The sequence below is a fragment of the Gossypium hirsutum genome, chromosome A11 (assembly GCF_007990345.1).
Source record: "Gossypium hirsutum isolate 1008001.06 chromosome A11, Gossypium_hirsutum_v2.1, whole genome shotgun sequence".
NCBI lineage: Eukaryota > Viridiplantae > Streptophyta > Magnoliopsida > Malvales > Malvaceae > Gossypium > Gossypium hirsutum.
In genome coordinates this window covers 25,992,048-26,010,838 of record NC_053434.1, presented here as the reverse complement: position 1 = coordinate 26,010,838, position 18,791 = coordinate 25,992,048, and the positions used below count along the sequence as shown (strand labels likewise).

The following is an 18,791-nucleotide window of genomic DNA, read 5'->3' as shown; positions in this document are numbered from 1 at the left end:
AAAGGCAACACATTATAGAAAATGGGCTATGTCATACTTCCCAAGCAGTAAACTCTTCCAAGCACTAAAGTGCACACTAAGACCCTTATATACAAGTTACAACACTAAACTCAAAATGATTGCATACCTACTGATTCAGTGATAGTGTGAGCTTCGAGACGATCCGACTTGGCGAGTTTCACAAGGTAATGATCTATAAGGGAAAGAAAACAACTAGGGTAAGTATATAGATTACTTAGTAAGTTTATATGTAAAACACAAGGCTTACCTTATTTTTACCTAAACATCTTAAGCTACCTTAACTTGGCATAACTTGGCTAGACATAACACTCAAAACATCACATAAGTGAACATTGATTTATAAACAAGATCATTTAATACTACAAGCACTCATCATACAAATTCATGCTACTTTTATGTAACATATCTTAATAGTACATTAAATCCACAATCATAAGATATTAACTAGTATACATAATTCAACTTTACAGTCTAGTCCTTTTCATAAACTAAGCTTAAAATCTATCAATTTCAAGCCTAATTCTTCAAGATATCAATGGAAACATTTAAAAAATTTAACAATTTTACAAATTGGTACCTAGGCTAGCTAAATTAGGATCCCATGACCTCAAACCTATAAAAATTAGAAGAAAAGAACTTGAAATCACTTACTATTTAGTGACTGAATGTAAAAGGCTTCAAAAGGGTTTTTATTCTTTCAATTTAGGCAAGGGAGGAGATGAGTGAAAAGATGACATTTTCTACACTATTTTAATTTATATACTAAAATTAAGGATTAACTTGATTAATTAAACTAATCATATTTTATTTAACTTAATAATTCTTATCATTTTAGACCTTTGGTTAATTACCATTTAAGTCCTCAAGCCTTTGGTCAATTAAAAACCTATAGCAATTGTATTTTTATAATTTAGTCCCTGTACCTAAATTAATTATTTAATTGACAAATTGATGGATCAAATATCAACATAATTTTATATTAACCTTGTAAATAATCATATTTAATATTTATGGACTCGATTTACGGAAATGGGGTTTTGAAATCGTCTTTTTCAATACCACTAAAAATTGAACTATTACATTTAATTAGATAATCAATGTTTCATTGATCTTAATAATTGAATCAATGTTGAAATTTTCACACCCACACTTTCTTATAAGATCACTTATTGATTGTATGGTGGGAACATCGCATGCAACATTTGTATTTTTCTCCCTTTTCAAATCATTAAGGAGCTTATAACAATGACGTCTGATGTGGCCAACTTTACCATAACAATGAAAAATTTACTTTTTGGAATTTTTAGGGGATGAACTCTTTTTTATACTTTATACTTTTTTATTCTAATTCATTTTGGTGGCAGTATGTAAGGCCATATGAAATTTTTTTTTGAGACTAGTGATAAACCCATAGCTGTAGCAGCTTGTTTTTAGTGATATCAAAATAGTGGTTTTGGGACCACAATTTTGATAAGTAAATTATTATTTTATTATTTATTCAGTGTCTGCGGGATTTTATTAAGGTCATATTAAAATTTCATTAAGAAATTTTAATTTTTAAATACCTAATTAAGTAAAAAAGATTAAATCGTAAAAGGTGAAAAAGTTGAGTTCTAGTAGTGAAGAGAGTCAAATGGCTTTATAAGTGAAAGTAAATGGACTTGAATGATAATTATACCATATATGTTAATAGTGGATGTACATGGATTTGGTATTATTGAAATTTTGATAATTTTTAAAGGGTAAAAAGGTAAATCATGTGCATCTTCTTCATTTCATATTGTCTCCATTGAAAATAACCTTGGAAAGGGGATAGGGTATTCGGTCAAGTTCATTTCATTGTATGTAAGTGTATTCAAGCTCATTTTTAAATTTTTTTATGTTTTTGAAATCGTTGCAACTAGGTCTCGCTAGCTTGTACCTTTATTTCTGTATCTGTTAAAATTTTTGGAAGTTACTATTGATGAATCTTGAATTTTTTTATCATAACCATGTATTTGAAGCTTTGATTGTGGTGTTTGGTTGAATTGTGAAGTAATTTTTGTTAGATTTTAATTTAAGGATTAAATTGTTAAAATGTCAAAATATTAAGGTTTGATAGTGAATTTTATGTACAATAGGGACTATTAAAGGGCCTATAATATTCTGCTGTAACTAGACTCTAATAAAATAGCCAATTTGATGATTTTAGGGTTAGAAGACTAAATTATAAAAATTGTAAAAGTTTAGGGAAAATGTGTAATTAATAAGAAGTTAAGGGTTATGTACGTTGAATGAAATGTGAAATATGTATGAGATTAATATATTGTATTTAATCATCACATAGATCAGAACTTGGACCAAAAGGACAATAACCGAAAAAAGGGAAAAAAGCTGATTAGTCCTTGCGTGTTAGTCGAAATCGAATAGTACGTAAGTTCATAGAGTTTCAACATGTAATGAATTTCTACTTGTTTTTTTACATTGTAGTTCTTTAATTAAATGTCTATAGTTAATAATTGAATTATTGCACATAAGTGCCCCTATTTGTACTTCGGTACCCCTGATTGCACATATGTGCCCCTGTTTGTGCTTTTGTACCCCTGAACGCACTTTCGTGCCTTGATTGTACTCTGGTAAACCCAAAATTAAAAAGTATATGAAATATATCTAAATGTATTATATTAAATGTTATACTATTTTCTTACTAAGTTTTGTATACTTACCAGTTCTTGTGGATTTTTGTAGTTATCTGTTGCTGACATTTTGGAAGGATCAATCAATTGACTCACACTACCAATCGAAGTTGGTAGTTTTTTTGTCTCTTAAGGAAGTGCATATATATGGGGCTATATGTGTTGATTTGGTATACTTTGATACTTTACTAAACTATGTTATTAGGTACTTTAACATACTTTTAAATAGGGTTTTTTTGTGTAAATAGAATGATATGAAAATGATATGTTTTTTGATAATACTCTAGAACGACATATTTTATGTGCTAATTGCATGCTTATTTTGAGTATGATTCTACTAATTTGGATTATTTTGTGGTCTTTTATCTTTTAGGGACTAAATTGGAGGCAAGAGGAAATTTAAAGGCAAAAAGTGCGAATTTGAAGATATAATGGACCAACATGCAAAGAAAGAGAGAAGTGGTGCCAAAAATGCAAACATGGAAGACCCAAGGACTAAAATGCAAAAGAAGAGATTTTATAGCACAAGTCTCTATTTTAATTTCAATTATATTAGGATAATTATTAAGGATTTTATTTAGATTTAATTCTAGGATTTATTTTCATTTATCTTTATTTATCTTTAGTTATCTTTAATTATTTGTATTTATCTTTTAGAATTTCATTAGGAATAAACTAGGTTTTCTAGTACTATAAATAAGGGATGGAGTGGCACATATTTGACATCTCTTTTTCTGTAATCACTCCCTCTCCCAAAAACTCTGTCTTTTGTTCTCTCCATCTTTTCTTCAATATAAATCCCATATCTATTTTATTTATTTCTTTCCCAAAAATCATGAGCCACTAAACCAATCTAGTCAAAGGTTGTCAAAATTCCCCAAAAAGGTTCATGAGGCTTAGAATCTGCGCTTAGTCTTCTCAACAGGGTATTCATCGCTTCTCCGCACTACGGGGCTAACGCTTCCGTCCGTGTCCTTTAATAGGTGATCTTTTCAACTTGTGCAATGAACAGCCGCTTTGTACGTTTTGGGAAGATTACACAGTCGGTTCATTGGCTTTCTGCGTCAGAGACTGGCGAATCTAAGAGACAAAACGGTGTGGTATTCGCCGTTGGGAAGTGGTGATCTAGCAGAAGATAGTCCCACAAAAGCGATTATTGGCTAGAGTCAGGTTCCGCCAAATCTTAAGTCTAAATCTTTGGAGCTGGTGGTCGTAGGCGTCCTCTTCCACTATAACTGGCTTATGCTATTCGAGAAGGGTTACTTAAAAGCCAAGGATTGAACCCAAGGCGGAACGAGACAACCGAAAGCTGGAATCTCGCCACATAAGAAACTTTCTCTTTTCCCAACTCTATTTATTCCTCATTTTAATTTCTGCAATTTATTTAATTTCGCAATTTCAATTCACTTTAAATTCTGTTTTTATTTTTCTAGATTCTTAATTCAATTTTTTTTATTTTTCAGGAACATAGGTTTTCTTGGCCAAGAAATTGTCCAGGATTTCAAGAAACGAGAATTCGTACAATCCGGTCCCTGAGGATTCGACCCTGCTTCCCATTTACTGTTATTTTTACTGTTTTACAGGGAATAGGATATTTTTGGTGCTCTCAACGACCGCATCAGTTTTGGTATATGTTTGAACTAGGTTACTATGCATGAAATGAAACAATATTGATATGTTTTGATATTATTGTGGTGTCTTTGAATAACACATTGGCTAGTTGAATTAGGTTGTTGAAATGGCATTTTGATGCAAGTTTGCATTATGCTTAAGTACCTTGAATGTGTGCTTAAATAGGTTGAGTGTATACGCATAAAATGGTCTTGTAATGGTTTGATTTTAGGTACATTTCAGGTTCACATGATTTGAGACACGGGCGTGTGACTTAACCGTGTGAAACACACGGCCTAGTGACACAGCTGTGTGTCATCTGGGGTTTTCAAAGAGTATAAGTCAGCGAGTTACATGGCCTAACACACGGCCTTGTACATGGGCATGTGGGAAAACTTAGGGAGTTACACGGACTAGGAAACGACCGTTTGTCCTTAGTTCGAAGGTTACATGGCTTGAGGCACGGGCATGTGTCTCAACCTTGTGAGGCACATGGTCTGGCCACACCACCGTGTGGTCCCTATTTCCAAATTTTTGTGAGTTTTTCCTAGACTTTTCAAATGATTTCAGGTTGGTCCCGAATCATTTCTAAGGTTTTTTTAGGGCCTCAGGGGCTCGATATAGGGATGATATGTATGTATATAATTTTTTTATGGTATAAATGAAGTTAAGTTTAAATGTTTCTGATTGTACAGTAATGCTTCATAACTCTAAACCGGCGACGGGTACGGATTAAGGGTGTTACAATAGCATTATGATTTGATATGACCTATTACATAATAAAAACAAGTAGGCTTTTCAAATATCTTTTCCCTTGTCTCAATAAAAAAATTCATTAGTGTTAACAAAAACAATAAATGTAATAGATTTCTTATCAGTGTCAACGTATCCCAAGCCTCTATGTCTAATTTCCCTCTTCCAATAGCCAAGATCTTATCAAGTTTCTTACTTTTAGAGTCCACTTTCATCCAGAAAGTTTGAACTTCTATAAATACCTAAATTGCATTCAATTTTGCCTTTTATGTCTTTCATATTGGCTTCGTAACCAATAATAATGGATTCTTTGTTTTTAATATCTGTCAAGATTCTCATTTGCCTTTTTAATATCAACGATTATAATATCTCTTTCCTTGATAACTTTCATGAGCTTTAGATTAACACCTTTTCTATTAGCAATTTGTCCATTCAAGGATTTGTTCACATAACAAGCCCTCCATTTCTATAACATAACTCGATAAATCTTATACAAACTAGAAGCATCATCATCATTATCATCAGTTGCATATAAAATTGTTTTACCTGTTGTGACCACACTAGAAGGCACATTTTGTAATTTGATAAAAAAAACATAATTACTTGTAATCTCTTCAATTTTTTAATCATCACTATGTGACATTAAAAGATTTCTTATTTTTACAAGTGTTGGCACACTTGACATATCCAAAACTTCTACATTCATAACTACATTCATAGAATTGAATTTCTTTCTTTGTACTTTTTTTTTTACAATAACTCTTGAACTTTTATTTCTTCTAGCATCCTTGTAATTGTACACAACTTTTTTGAATTTCCTTGTAAGAAGAGATAATTATTATTGTTACTCTTTAATAAAGATTGTTGTGCCATCATATTAGATATATTTATGGAGTCAAGTTATGTTGAATTTAGACAAAATATTATTATCTATCATTTTTACTTAGATCTAATTTAACCAGCCTAAATTTTTAATCAAGCCTAATCTAAATTATTTTTAAAATTTTTGTCCCAAACCAAACAAATTTACAAAACAATACTACAGTTCGACCAGTAATTTATGGTCTAACTTTCAAAATAGCTTAAGCAAAAATGTAAAATGCCAAGAAAAGTATCAAACGTTTAGAAAAATTAGGTTTAAAATTCATTTCACAATAAATAAAAATAATAAAAGAATATTAAAAATTGACTCGCAAGTATTGAAAGATTAAAAGTGGAATAGGTTTGTTTGGCAACGACTGAAAGTGGAAAAGATCGAAGGTTATTGAGTTTTTCTTGGGTTAAATGTGAAAGATTGATCCTACTCGCCGTTGCTTAAGAGGAAGCCAGATTGCTAAAGGTGAAATTGGGAAAAGATTGGAAGTGGAAGTGAAGGCAACGACTGATATGAAAATATGATAGGTTTTTTTTCTTGCGTTGAATGTCAAAAATGAAGGCTGGTGGCAGAAACGAAAGGTTGATGCTCTAGATTTTCAAGTTTCAAGATTTATAAGTTGGTTTGGGCTTTTAAAATAATGTGCTTCGGTTAGGTTTTAGGATATGAGTGTTCGTTTATTGGGTTTAAGTATATTATTTATAAACATAGATATTTAATATTTATATATATTATATTTGAAATATTAAATAAACATAAATATATTTAGGTTAGGTTGGGTCGGACTTGAGTTTAGAAAATTATGTCAAAGGTCATACTCATTTTTTAAGCAAGTTTTTTAAATTAATCTCATATTTTGAGCCTAAATTTTTTATTAAAATATTTTTATATTTTGCACAATTTTTTAAACTTCGACAAAAAACATGACCCATTAACATATCTAGATGTGCGAACACCAACTTTAACATTAAAGGCTAAAGTCTTTTTTACTTGACTTTAGCTTTTGAAGCTTCCCTCGAATTCATTTCTAAAGTTTGTAATGAACCTATCATCTCATTATCGTGTATAGTTCTTACATCTTTGGTCTCTTTAATGACTGTCAGAACTTTAATTACAAATTTTTTAGGTAATGAATGTAGTATCTTTCGAACTAACTAGTTTCATATTAAAATATTCTTCTTCGAGAGCAAAAGACTTAGTAGTTATATCACAAAGTTTAGCATGAAATTCAAAAATAGTATCATAATCAATAATCAAACATCCATAAAGATTTAAACTTGTTGGTAAATATTTGGAGCTTTGGTAACTTGATTTCTTGAGTTTTTTCATGGGTGGTTTCTAGCACACTTTCAAATACTTTTGAATTCTTGTTGATCTACCCTATTGAAAATAACACAATATATTTTTGAGATGAAATTCTCTACTTTATTTTCTTTAGATGTCTATGTAAATTTGGGTGTTGAAAAAGTTCAATTTAGAAATCGATTTTGTTGTACAATGAGAAATTAAAAAATTTCAAAATTGAGCATTTGTGTTATTTCTAGCAATAAACTATTTACCAAATTAGCAATCCCAACTTTCTACCAACATGATCTATTCCACTATTCTCTAACGCTCGACTTGCTTAGAATGTGAGTTTTAAATTCACGAACCGGTTAACACAATAAAAAATTTATTCATGTTCTTGTGGGAAAGCTCAATTTCACTCTATGGGCTAAAAACAAAATTTGAACTCCTTTGAAAATTAGAATTTATCAACATAATAAATCTCAATATAAAATGACAGAGTAACGATGCTTAGTATGATATATTTTAACCTAGTCTATAGTATCCATTTATAAATAAAATCACAAGAATTTTAGTTAAACAGGAGGTCACAAAATAATAATATTTTAAAAGAAAATACACCGTCCCTTTAGGAATGACTAGGGTGGGTAGCAGCAAACCCTAGTAGCAACTAGGGGTGTAGCACCCCAAACCCGGTCTAGACGTTATGGCCGAATTTGGCGATGTCAAATGACGGCATTTGAAACTAAGTTGTCACGATAAAATAATTTTCCATTTTTTTTACACTTGTTAACACCAAAATCGTTACTTATCTAGTCATTCGTTCTTACACATTTTCTTTGCAGAAGCTTTTAAAAATCATTTTGAGTAAATTGCGTGTTTAGAGTTAACTTTTCCTTTTTGGAAACTGAGTTTTTAAACGTCTTAACAGTTATAAATCCATAAAAAATGAATAATAACTCAAATTAAGGAAAAAGTCCCAGAAAGTCCGCAACTTATATAAAAAATTATGCCAGAGTATAATTAAAAATTAAATACCCAAAGTTAAAGTAAAAGTTGGTTCGTGTGGCCACCGCCAAGTCCTTCGCAGTACCAATTCATCAAGTCTGGGGATTACCTGCACAGATTAAGCAGAAGGGGTGAGTTTACGTAAACTCAGTGTGTAATTCCCCGTGCAAACAAACAGACAGTATACAAAATAAACTCAGTTTGTGTAACAGTCCGGTTTAGACCTTAGTCGGAAAAGTGGTTTCGGGACCATATATCTGAGTCAGAAAAATATTTAAATATTATTTTTCGTGTTTATATATGTGAATGAGCATGTGTGAAAGTTTCCTATGAAAATTTAACTGTTTGTGTGCTTAATTTGATAAAAAGGACTTAATCGCATAAAATGTAAAAGTTGCCTATTGTTTGTTAAAAGTGCCTATTTGATTTGGCTCATTAATTTTAAGGTCTTTATGTGGTAATTTTACCATTTTAATTTTTATTGGACCTTATTGACCTTATATATAATGGTTTATTAATGTTTAATGAAAGGACAAAATGGTAAAATATTTATTAATTTTAATATAATAAAACAAAACATGATAATGGATGAATTATTCATCTATACTTGCCAAAATTCAAAGAAAAAGAGAAGAAATAAAAGCATTTAGGGTTCGGCTAAGTTAAAGCTCAATTAAGGCACTACTTGACTTTTAGCGACGTTTTTTTAGGCTTTTAGTGGCATTTTTACAAGCGCCGCAAAAAATGCTGCTATAGGCAACGCGTTTATCTAAAAAAACGCCGCTAAAGGCTTCTCCCACAAACGCCACTAAAGGTCATAAAATTTAAAAAAATTATAAAAAGTCATGAAAAATATAAAAAAATTAAAATTAATTATCAAAATATTGAAAAGAAGAATAACATCTATGATATAAATATATATCCCACCAAATAAAAAGTTTATCAATAACAATCAAACAGAATACCGGACTTATCATACTACACAAGAAATCTAACAAAATACAAATAGAACAAAATAATGACAGAATGTACACTTTAAGATCAGCAATTAGCTCAAACAAGTCGTCACTATGCATGAATTCAGCTAATCCTGGACCATGCATCCAACAAAAACTCAAACCTGAGAAAAAGAAACAAAAGTTAATGAATGACACATATAATGTCAAATTAATAATAAAATATGCAATTAACAAGTCAACATTAACGCCACATATAACATCAAATTGCACAACTTAATATACTCAATACATTAGCATAAATAACATCACATTGAACAATGAATTTAACACATTCGAATAGATCAATTTTAAGCTCACTAATGGTTAATTTAGCATGTGAACAGCATATAAATGTTTTGCATTTACAGCATGGTTTAATCAACTTCAAGCAGGAAATTAAATGTTGCAAATTTCCAGCATTCAAAGTCATATATGGACAGCATTCAACTTCAAGCAGGAAACAATAATTAAAACTACCATTTTTTTTAGACACCTATTTTTTTCTTAATTTAGGTTCTCTTATTTAGTAAATCATAATAAACAGCATAAAACAACAAAAAGGTAACTCACAGACCACATCAATAAATTTCAAACACATATATTCTAGGATTCAATTATACAAAGATTTGCAAGAAAATGTTGTTAAATCAAAGGGAAATACACAATCGAAAAAAATAAAACACATAACAGGCAATAAACTATAAAAAAAATGACAACATCCAAAGATTTAAAAAAGACAAATATAAGAAGTGTTTCATAAGGCTGAACACCGAAAAGTATAACAAAAACACTAAAAAAAAAGAAGCATAAATTTGATGGATTATAGAATGAGTTATGCTTTGTGGATAAGTGATCTTCAAAACCAAACTAACAATAATTTTAATTGATTAAAAAAATATATGCACTTAAATAGATTTGATTGTTTTTATTTTTATTAATAAAGTCAATATTATCTGGTTTATTTCATATTTATTGTTATTTAAAAAAATTATATATAATATTTATAAATATTAAATATAAAATATTAATCAATAATATAAAATACTTTTTAATAAGCCTTGCAAATACAATCTAGCACTAAACAATTTCAAAATGAACAAGTAAAAAAAGTATTCCATAAATTAAACAATAAGATCATCCCATACTATCCATAATTCGAAAAATTTAAAAATATGCCTTAAATCCTTCTACTATTAAAAAATTTAGAATTTAGTCCATATATTTTTCCGAATTCAAAATTTAAGTCCAACTATTAACGTTGTTTTAAAATCTAAAAAATAGACAAACTAAATTCTTGAAAATAAAAGTATAGGGAGTAAATTTCAAAATTTAAAAGTGTACATGGGCTTATGACATATTTTAATCTTCTACAAATCCAAAATAAAGAATAAAATATTTAACTTTAAATCTAAAATTATATTTTAAAATTCATTTTTTTATCTACCGATATACCATACTTCGGTCGGTAAAGGCGAAATCAATTGGTAATCACTCATATAATTAGTACCAATTGTATTTTATACAGGAATAACATTGACTACATTTAAAAATTGCTGAAATCTAGACTCAATCTTAAGTCATGCAAATAATACTGGCTAGTTGATTAATAAATTTGACTATTATGTAGGATGGACCTAAATAATTAAGGAGATCAAAAAAATATCATTTTTGTTGTTTAATTAATAAGCATAAATTTAATATGCAAAAGGAAATGAAGACATAGAGTAAGAAATGCAGTTCCCTTTTCATGAATGTCAAGACAATGAGAGAACAGTGCAGGAGATAACAAACCTGGTTGGCGTAACTGATACCCATGTTTGCCCAAGCACGCACATAGTTTGGCTTCAAATCTAGTGCCTAGAGATCCAAGACATAGACCAAAAGACTAAATTAAATAGTGCTGAAAATATGGCCACCACAGGCAAAGGGAAGTTTATCATCAAATAATTTTAAATGGACAATCTCAGTAACAGAGGCTAAACAAATCAAACTGCATATGCAAGACCTGAATGCATTAAAAAAGGCATTTTGGAAGAGATGATCAAGGGTATATGTAAATTGAGGAAGTGCATAATCAAATCATCTAAATCAACCAATAGCTTCAACAAATCAAATAACTAATTACATGGAGCTGAATAGAAGAGCTAGTTTGTCTTCTAAGCTCCAACTAGGTGCAACATGTTATTTGGAGCATCTTTTTAGCAGCCTAAGGTTACAAAGATGGAGCAAGTAAATAATTCAACCCTATAAGAGAGCTGTATAACACACCAATGCATCACTTTACCATTGAAAGATAAGAAAGAAGAGAAATAGAGGAAAAGATGATGCAACCCATATGAGTTTGGCAGACAGAAGATTGACATGTTGGGTTATCACATGTATGGCAGAAAATACTTTGATTAACACCAGAATATAACAATAACATTTCCAAAATGTAATGTTAGGGATAAGCTTCTAGTATTCTTAAGGAAAATTATATCCTGTCACCGTATGTAAACCTTTAAGTCCCAAATATAATCACTGCAGTCATGGAAATCATATGCAAAAAGACACTCTTGTAATCACAGCATTCACAACATAAGCAAACTATCCCACAGTAACATTAGAGGAAGCGGCTTACACTCAAACCAAGATTGCAATATCAAGGCATTGTTCCAAAAGAAAAAAACTAACCAAAAAAACAAAGAATTATACCCTAGTGTACTTACATATGCATAATTATATATATACATATGCCAAAGGGACACATCAAGAATGCAATTCATTAACATGTAACTGTACTAGTCAACGACATCATGCATTCAATAATTCAATTAAAAATAGCATCTGTTTTTCTAAAAAATAAAATAAAATAAGCAGCATTCTTTAGTTAAAGAAAAACAACAGTAAAAATTAATTCACTTTATCGCAGTCAATATTCATGAATTTGTTCCTAAAGTTAAATATCATAACTCCAATGAAATCAGAATATTACGATGCATCTGCAAATGAGTTGAAAATCGTCAAGTTGTGTCATCCTTGAATTATCCAAACAAAAAGAAAGCCAAAAATGAGAATGAAATTCATAAATTCCATTGAAATCACCATTAAAAAAAAACAATTGACACCAAATCATAAGCCAAAGTGTACACGAATTGATTCGCAATTAACCTAGAAACATACTTCACATATATACAATAGAAAAAAAAAGGTAGCCATATGATCTAGCTTGTCGCATGATATGAAGCTGCAGCTGTTATCCATCGCTTAATTTGATCAAATAGTTATAGAAACAGATATGTATATATATAATTATTAGAGAAGAATGTACTGATAAGACTTTTCTTTGGGTGATGTCGTAACCATCCATACAGATACGTTAAAGCAGCAGTCTGTTCCAATTCTGAACTTTTCAAATAGTATTATTTGTTTGACACTCCAAAATTTTAATCTCATCTTACTAAGAAATGTTTGCATAAATAACATATATTTCCGGAAGTCTGCAGTATTTTGTCCCGAGCAATAATATGAACCTTTGTCAAAGCAATGATATGTAGAAAAATGTTAAGTAGAGACACGAGATGATAAATTAGGAACCCATGTATGCTTGTTTATCCAGACATTTATCCATACGCATGCGTGTGAAATGTGCATAACAGTCTAAGTTGAAGTTGTCCAACATAAATAAAAACCGAAAAAGAAAAACCCAGAGAAGCATAAACATTGTGAACTTACAGTCCCAGTAGCCCAAATCCAAGCCCTGAAAGTGAGAAGTGGAGGCTTAAGCTTAAGTTCCTTCATGAGAGTGAAGGCTTGTTCCCACTCGTATTTAGCTTTTGTGACAGCTTTCTGAGCAGCCCAGATGGCATAATCCACCTAAGAACGAGATAAATAGCAAGGTTAGAAAGAAAAAAAAGAAAAAAGAAATACAAGTGAAGCAAATGTGAGAAAGCAAAAGCAAAAGCAAAAGAGGTAAAATAAGAGACAGAACTTGCAAGGCTTGCGTTTCAAGTTCACCGAAAGCGGCGAGTATGGAATAACTACGAGGCAAGTGTAGAAAATAAGGGTGCAATGGAGAAGCCTTTCCTTTATCGATTTCATATAACAAACAAACAGTGAATACCTGCCTTGCAAATGAAAATAGACAAAAGCATATATCGAATACTGAAACACAAAAGCAAACCTGGGTAGAAGAGTAAGAAGGATGGGCTTTGAGTGCAAGAGACAAAGTTTCATCTCTTGAAAGAAGAGAGTCAGTTGTGATTAAGGCAGATTTTGGAACTTTAAGAAGCAACTCTGCTTTGCTAATCGGCCGGAGAGCAGCCACACCTCTTCCTCCGGCGTCGGGGAAGCAAGAGACACCCAGACAACGGAGATGCTGCTGTTGGAGAGTTTCTTTATTGAATAGGGCAACAGAGGGGGGAGATTTGGGGTGTTTTGAGGATACTGACTCTAGGGGAAAAAATTAGGGGTTTTAGTGTCAGGCAAGAGAAAAAGAAAACATTTTAGGAAGGAAAACGATCTCGTTTAATAGTTATGTCTTTTTGCGGCGTTTTTTTACCCCTTAAATCTCCCATTGAATTTTATTTAAAATACATCATATTTATAAATACTTAACTAAATTTACTTAAACCTAATGATATTGTTTTAATTTTCTTTATAAATATATACATGTTATTTTCATTTAATATTTATTAATTTTTAAATATAAACAAGTTAAATATTTTTAATTATTATTTTTTCTATTAGTCATTGAATTAATGTAAGTTGTGGCTTTAGTCATTTTACTTTAATTTTGTTATTTTTAGTCATTGTAATTTTGAAATTTTGAAATTGTAGTATTAATTAAATGGTAGCTATTAAATTCATTAGGTTTTGCTATTTCTAAAATCTAATGTAACAAACCTATTACTCACAAAAAGTCAGTTACGTATTTAACGGTTGTCATTTGTGTCAAAATTAAAATTTCAAAATTCGAAAAGTATAGGGACCAATAATGATCTAATTGGATAACGTAAACTCAACCTACAACTTTACGCACAATACCAAGACTAATAGCATAATTTAACCAAACATATATAATTGCTATCATTTGAGTGATCATGACTAAAATTTTAAATTTTAAAAAGTACAAAAGATAAAATTGATTGATTTGAAAAATACAAGGACTAAAACTAATCAAATTAAAATATAAGGACTAAATTTTAAGTTTAAATTTCACTTAAATAAATTAAGTGTAAAGGAATTAATTTGAATTGAATTATTTTTAATATATCAAAATATTTTTAGATGAAATCTTAAACCATTTAATATATATAAAGTTTATCTATTATCTCTTGAATAATTTAAACTATAATCATAAGTTTAATATATTCAAATTAATATTATCTCTTTTACAGTTATATAATAAATCATTTAATATATAATTAAAAAATACTAATTAATCTAAACCCTAAACCTTTTAACCCCTATCCCATAAACACTAAACACTTAACCCTAAACCTTAAATCCTTAACCCTTAACACTAAACCCTTACACCTTAAACTCTAACCCTAAACCCTAAAACATAATCTCTAAACCCATAATTCATCTTAAACCTTCAAATACTAATTAACTCCTAAACCTTAAACCTTAAACCATATATCTTAAACCATAAACCTTAAACTATAATAATAATTAATTCAATATTTTAAATTCAATACTATCTCTTTTTACGATTATATAAGAAAATATTTAATATATTGTATAACCATAATTTTTAATAATTATTATTTTAGGGGTTATAGATTAGTGTTTATGATTTTTTTGGGGTTTAAGGTTTTAAGGGTTATATGACTTTTAGTGGCGTTTTAGCAAAAGCGTCGCTAATGCTCTGGTTTTTAGCGGCGTTTTACCGAAAGTGCCGCTAATGCTCTGGTTTTTAGAGGCGTTTTATCGAAAGCGCCGCTAATGCGCTGGTTTTTAGCGGTGTTTTACCGAAAGCGCCGCTATTGCTCTATTTTTAGCGGCGTTTTAGCAAAAAACGCCGCTATTGCTCTGTATTTTATAATTTTTGCGGCATTTTTTTGATAAAACGCCACTAAAAACACCGCTAAAGCCCTATTTTCCTGTAGTAAGGTATGTGTTTTGATCGGTTTTTGATAATTTCTACGTTTTTGTAATCGTTGCTTTGAATACTATCTTGAGCTTTATGTTGTTAATTGATGAAATATGAAAGTTTGATGTTGGGTTTATATGTTTTGTCTTTGGATTTTTGATGAAATTGAGTAATTTGGGCTAAATTGTAAAAATGTTATTTTGAGGGACTAAAATGTTAAATAAATGAAATATGTGGACTTGTATGAGAGCAATGAATATTCAGACAAGCATGAGTATATGTAAATTATGTGTATTATGTGATTTTGTGAATTAGGGACTAAAGTGTCAAAATGTGAATATGTGAGGGTTAGTTTGTAAATCACCCTAAATTTGTGTTTATGGGTTGTTTTGAATGAATGTGTGAATAAATGAGTCAAATTTGAATTTATATAGATCAAGAATTAAAGAAAACGGAGTTAGATCGGGGAAAGTCGAAAGTCGTCGAGTAACTGATTCCATCTATCTAAATCCCTACGAGGTAAGTCGATATACAATAAATGTGTTTGAATTGAATTCTTATTATTCATATGATATTGAATTGTGATGAATGAATGATCAAGCTAAACATGTGCTATTTGAGAAAGTATCGACAAAGTTCTGACGTCTGAAAAGTCCCGTACGAACCTTAGGAATAGTTAGGACACATATGTCATGACATAGGATTTTTTATATCTATTTTGCGTGTAAGACCACATCTGGGACGTTGGCATCGACTTCTATTTTAAGTGTAAGGCCATGTCTGGGACATTGTCTTCGTATATGATTTCGTGTAAGATCCTGTCTGGGACAGTGGAGTCGATGTTTGATTACATATAAGACCACGTCTAGGACGTTGGCATTGTATTTACTTTTCGATCTATCCGTGTATCCTTATGTTTCTGAACGGTTCAAACGGGCATTCTGAGAAAATGAATAACTTTGTGAAATCATATCAGATTCAGGTATGTTTACTTTGTATAGCCTATTTGAGAATGAAAGGTAAGTATTTGAATATGAGATTTGTGTTGGCATTGGTATACAAAGTACAAATTGTAATAGCCCGATTTAGACCCTAATTGGAACGGTAGTTTCAGGACCACGAATCTGAGCCAAAAAAATATTTAAAAAATATTTTGTATTTATTTTGTGTGAATTTATATCTGTGAAATTTTCGTGATTTAATTTTGTCGTTTAGATATCCGATTAAATAAAAAGACTTAATTGCGTAAAATGAAAATTAGGTGGTAACTTGCATAAGGGTCGAATTGTTAGTGGCTTCTTAAGTTGAAGCATTATGTTGTAAATAAACCAAATTTAAGTGATATGGATGGTAGTGCCTTAGCTTATAATGGCTTTATAATTTTACTATTAAGGTTAACTTAGTAAATTAGAAATATAAGTTATTATATTAAAACATATGTTAAAAAAATAATATATCATTCATTCATTCTATTCTAAAGTGACCGAATATTACAAACAAGAAAGAAAAGAAAAAAAAACTAGGTTCGGCCATCCTTTCAAGCTAAATCAAGGTTCGTTTTTTGTTCAGTTTTTGATAATTTCTACGTTTTTGAGATCGTTGCTTAAAGTACTACAAAACCCATGCTTGAATTTTTTATTTTGATGAATATTTTGAGTTGTGCCATTGTTGAGAGCTTGTGATTTTTGTTGTTTGATGTTGAAATATGAAAGATATGTTTTAGATTAACATGTTTTATATTGGAGTTTTTGATGATTTTGAGTAATTAGGACTAAATTGAAAAAAATAATAATTTAAGGGACTAAAATGTGAAATAAATGAATTATATGGGTTTGTATGGTTATGGGTAATATTCGGCCTAGCTTGGGTATGGAGAAATTTTGTGTATTTTGTGTTTCGTGCAATAGGGACTAAATTGTAAAAATTATAAATGTAAGGGGTGAAATGGTAATTTGAAAATCTATGTGTTTTTGAACTAAATTGAATGAAAATATGTTTGAATGAGCTTAATTTGAATATGTTTAGATCAAGAACCAAAGAAATCGGATTTGGATCACGGAAAAACGAAAGTTGTCGACTAGCCACTTCGTCCCGTTTTACATCGTCCGAGGTAAGTTTATAAGAAAATAGACCTGTTTAATTGTAGTTAAATGCTAGATATATATGCTGTTATGAAATGTATGAATTTATATTTATTATGGCCGAATATGAAAAGGCTTGACTACTACATTTTCGAATTCATTTTGACCGAGTTACAACGTCCGAAAGCCCCGTATGAACCTTAGGAATAGTTAGGAAACATATGTCATGACATAGGATTCTGATTTATGTGTGCGAGTAAGACCATGGCATCGATATGTGATTCCGATATATATGTGCGAGTAAGACTCTGTCAGGGATAGTGGCATCGATATGTGATTACATGTAAGACCACGTCTGGGACGTTGGCATTGTATGATATGTGTCTCATTATCTGAGTGTCCTACCCAATTCCAAATGGTTCATCGGGCAAAGGTAAATTGAGTTTGAATGTGTAAAACAAGCTATATGCCAGGTATGAATTAACTTGTTACCTACTTGAGGTAAGTATTTGTTACAAATCTTGTAAAATGCAAATAAAGGAAATATGTGTATGTGATATGTGTATTTGACTTTGCAAATAAGTAGTAAGTATATTATGAATAGTCATTATATGTGTGTATATATGGTGGGATATATTCGGTTATATGATTAGTATGTGTATATGAAATTATATTGTAACACATGAGCTTATGTGTTTATGGTATGTGAACTAGGTTGTGATGATTATTTGGTTGTGAAAGTTAAATGGTAAAATGATAATTTAGTTACATGGGCATTCGGCCAAAGTGATATTTAAGAATCAATGTACATATAATATGAACTTTATATGTTTGGATTTAAATGTGTTATAGTATTATAAGTTGTCTTGGTTTATTTCGGTTGATAATGTTATTGAGTTGTTTATTTGCTTATGACTAACTAAGCTTCAAAAGCTTACTCTCTTTTTTTGTGTGTTTCTATCTTGTAGAATTTGGATTTAAGTTACAAGCTCAGGGATCGTCAGCAAAGTCAATCACACTATCAACCGTCTTCGTTATTTTTATAAGTTGCATTTTGGAACAATGGTATGTATAGGCTGGAATGTGTTTTGGGATGCTGTATTTTGGTTTATGTATAAAGGCCATGCGAAAATAGCTTAATCTCTATGCTTGAGTATGTTTTCGTTAAATAATGGTTTGAGCCTATTTTTGTTATTATGCCTTATACCTTGGATGATTAGAATTTGTGTTGTGTGTGTGCATAATGAGGTTGGTTGATAAATGAAATGGCCATAATACATGCATAAATATGTTGGCTCAATTTGAAAATGGTTTATAATAGGAAAAGTTATATGTGAAATTTAGGTTATTATGTTAGGTTAACGTGCTATAAATGAGTTGGTAATAGAAGATATATTGTAATGACCG

At 30.3% G+C, this 18,791-nt stretch overlaps 1 protein-coding gene across 2 annotated transcripts; it reads right to left on the bottom strand.

Annotated features, from left to right (window-relative positions):
• Positions 1 to 9,075: 9,075 nt before the first annotated feature.
• On the bottom strand, positions 9,076 to 13,703 carry LOC107896834 (protein SET DOMAIN GROUP 40-like). 2 transcript variants are annotated; one of them, XM_041081482.1, is made up of 5 exons: positions 13,390 to 13,703; positions 13,198 to 13,333; positions 12,942 to 13,082; positions 11,018 to 11,084; positions 9,076 to 9,342 (listed from the first exon to the last, which is right to left on the bottom strand). In XM_041081482.1, the coding sequence occupies exons 1-5, from the start codon at positions 13,440 to 13,442 to the stop codon at positions 9,314 to 9,316; spliced, it is 426 nt and encodes a 141-aa protein (XP_040937416.1). In that variant the 5' UTR covers positions 13,443 to 13,703; the 3' UTR covers positions 9,076 to 9,313. The 2 variants fall into 2 exon arrangements, with proteins under 2 accessions (XP_040937416.1, XP_016677616.1); XM_016822127.2 differs by having other exon boundaries at positions 9,076 to 9,349; positions 11,019 to 11,084.
• Between the last annotated feature and the right edge of the window lie 5,088 nt (positions 13,704 to 18,791).

What these genes read in the sequence shown, in the direction of transcription:
- LOC107896834 (XM_041081482.1), bottom strand. Translation starts at nt 13,442, where the DNA reads ATGAAACTTTGTCTCTTGCACTCAAAGCCCATCCTTCTTACTCTTCTA. An exon ending in TTGAAACGCAAGCCTTGCAA is followed by an intron (nt 13,083 to 13,197) that starts GTTCTGTCTCTT and finishes TCTCGTTCTTAG; the next exon opens with GTGGATTATGCCATCTGGGC. An exon ending in GGATTTGGGCTACTGGGACT is followed by an intron (nt 11,085 to 12,941) that starts GTAAGTTCACAA and finishes TTGGATCTCTAG; the next exon opens with GCACTAGATTTGAAGCCAAA.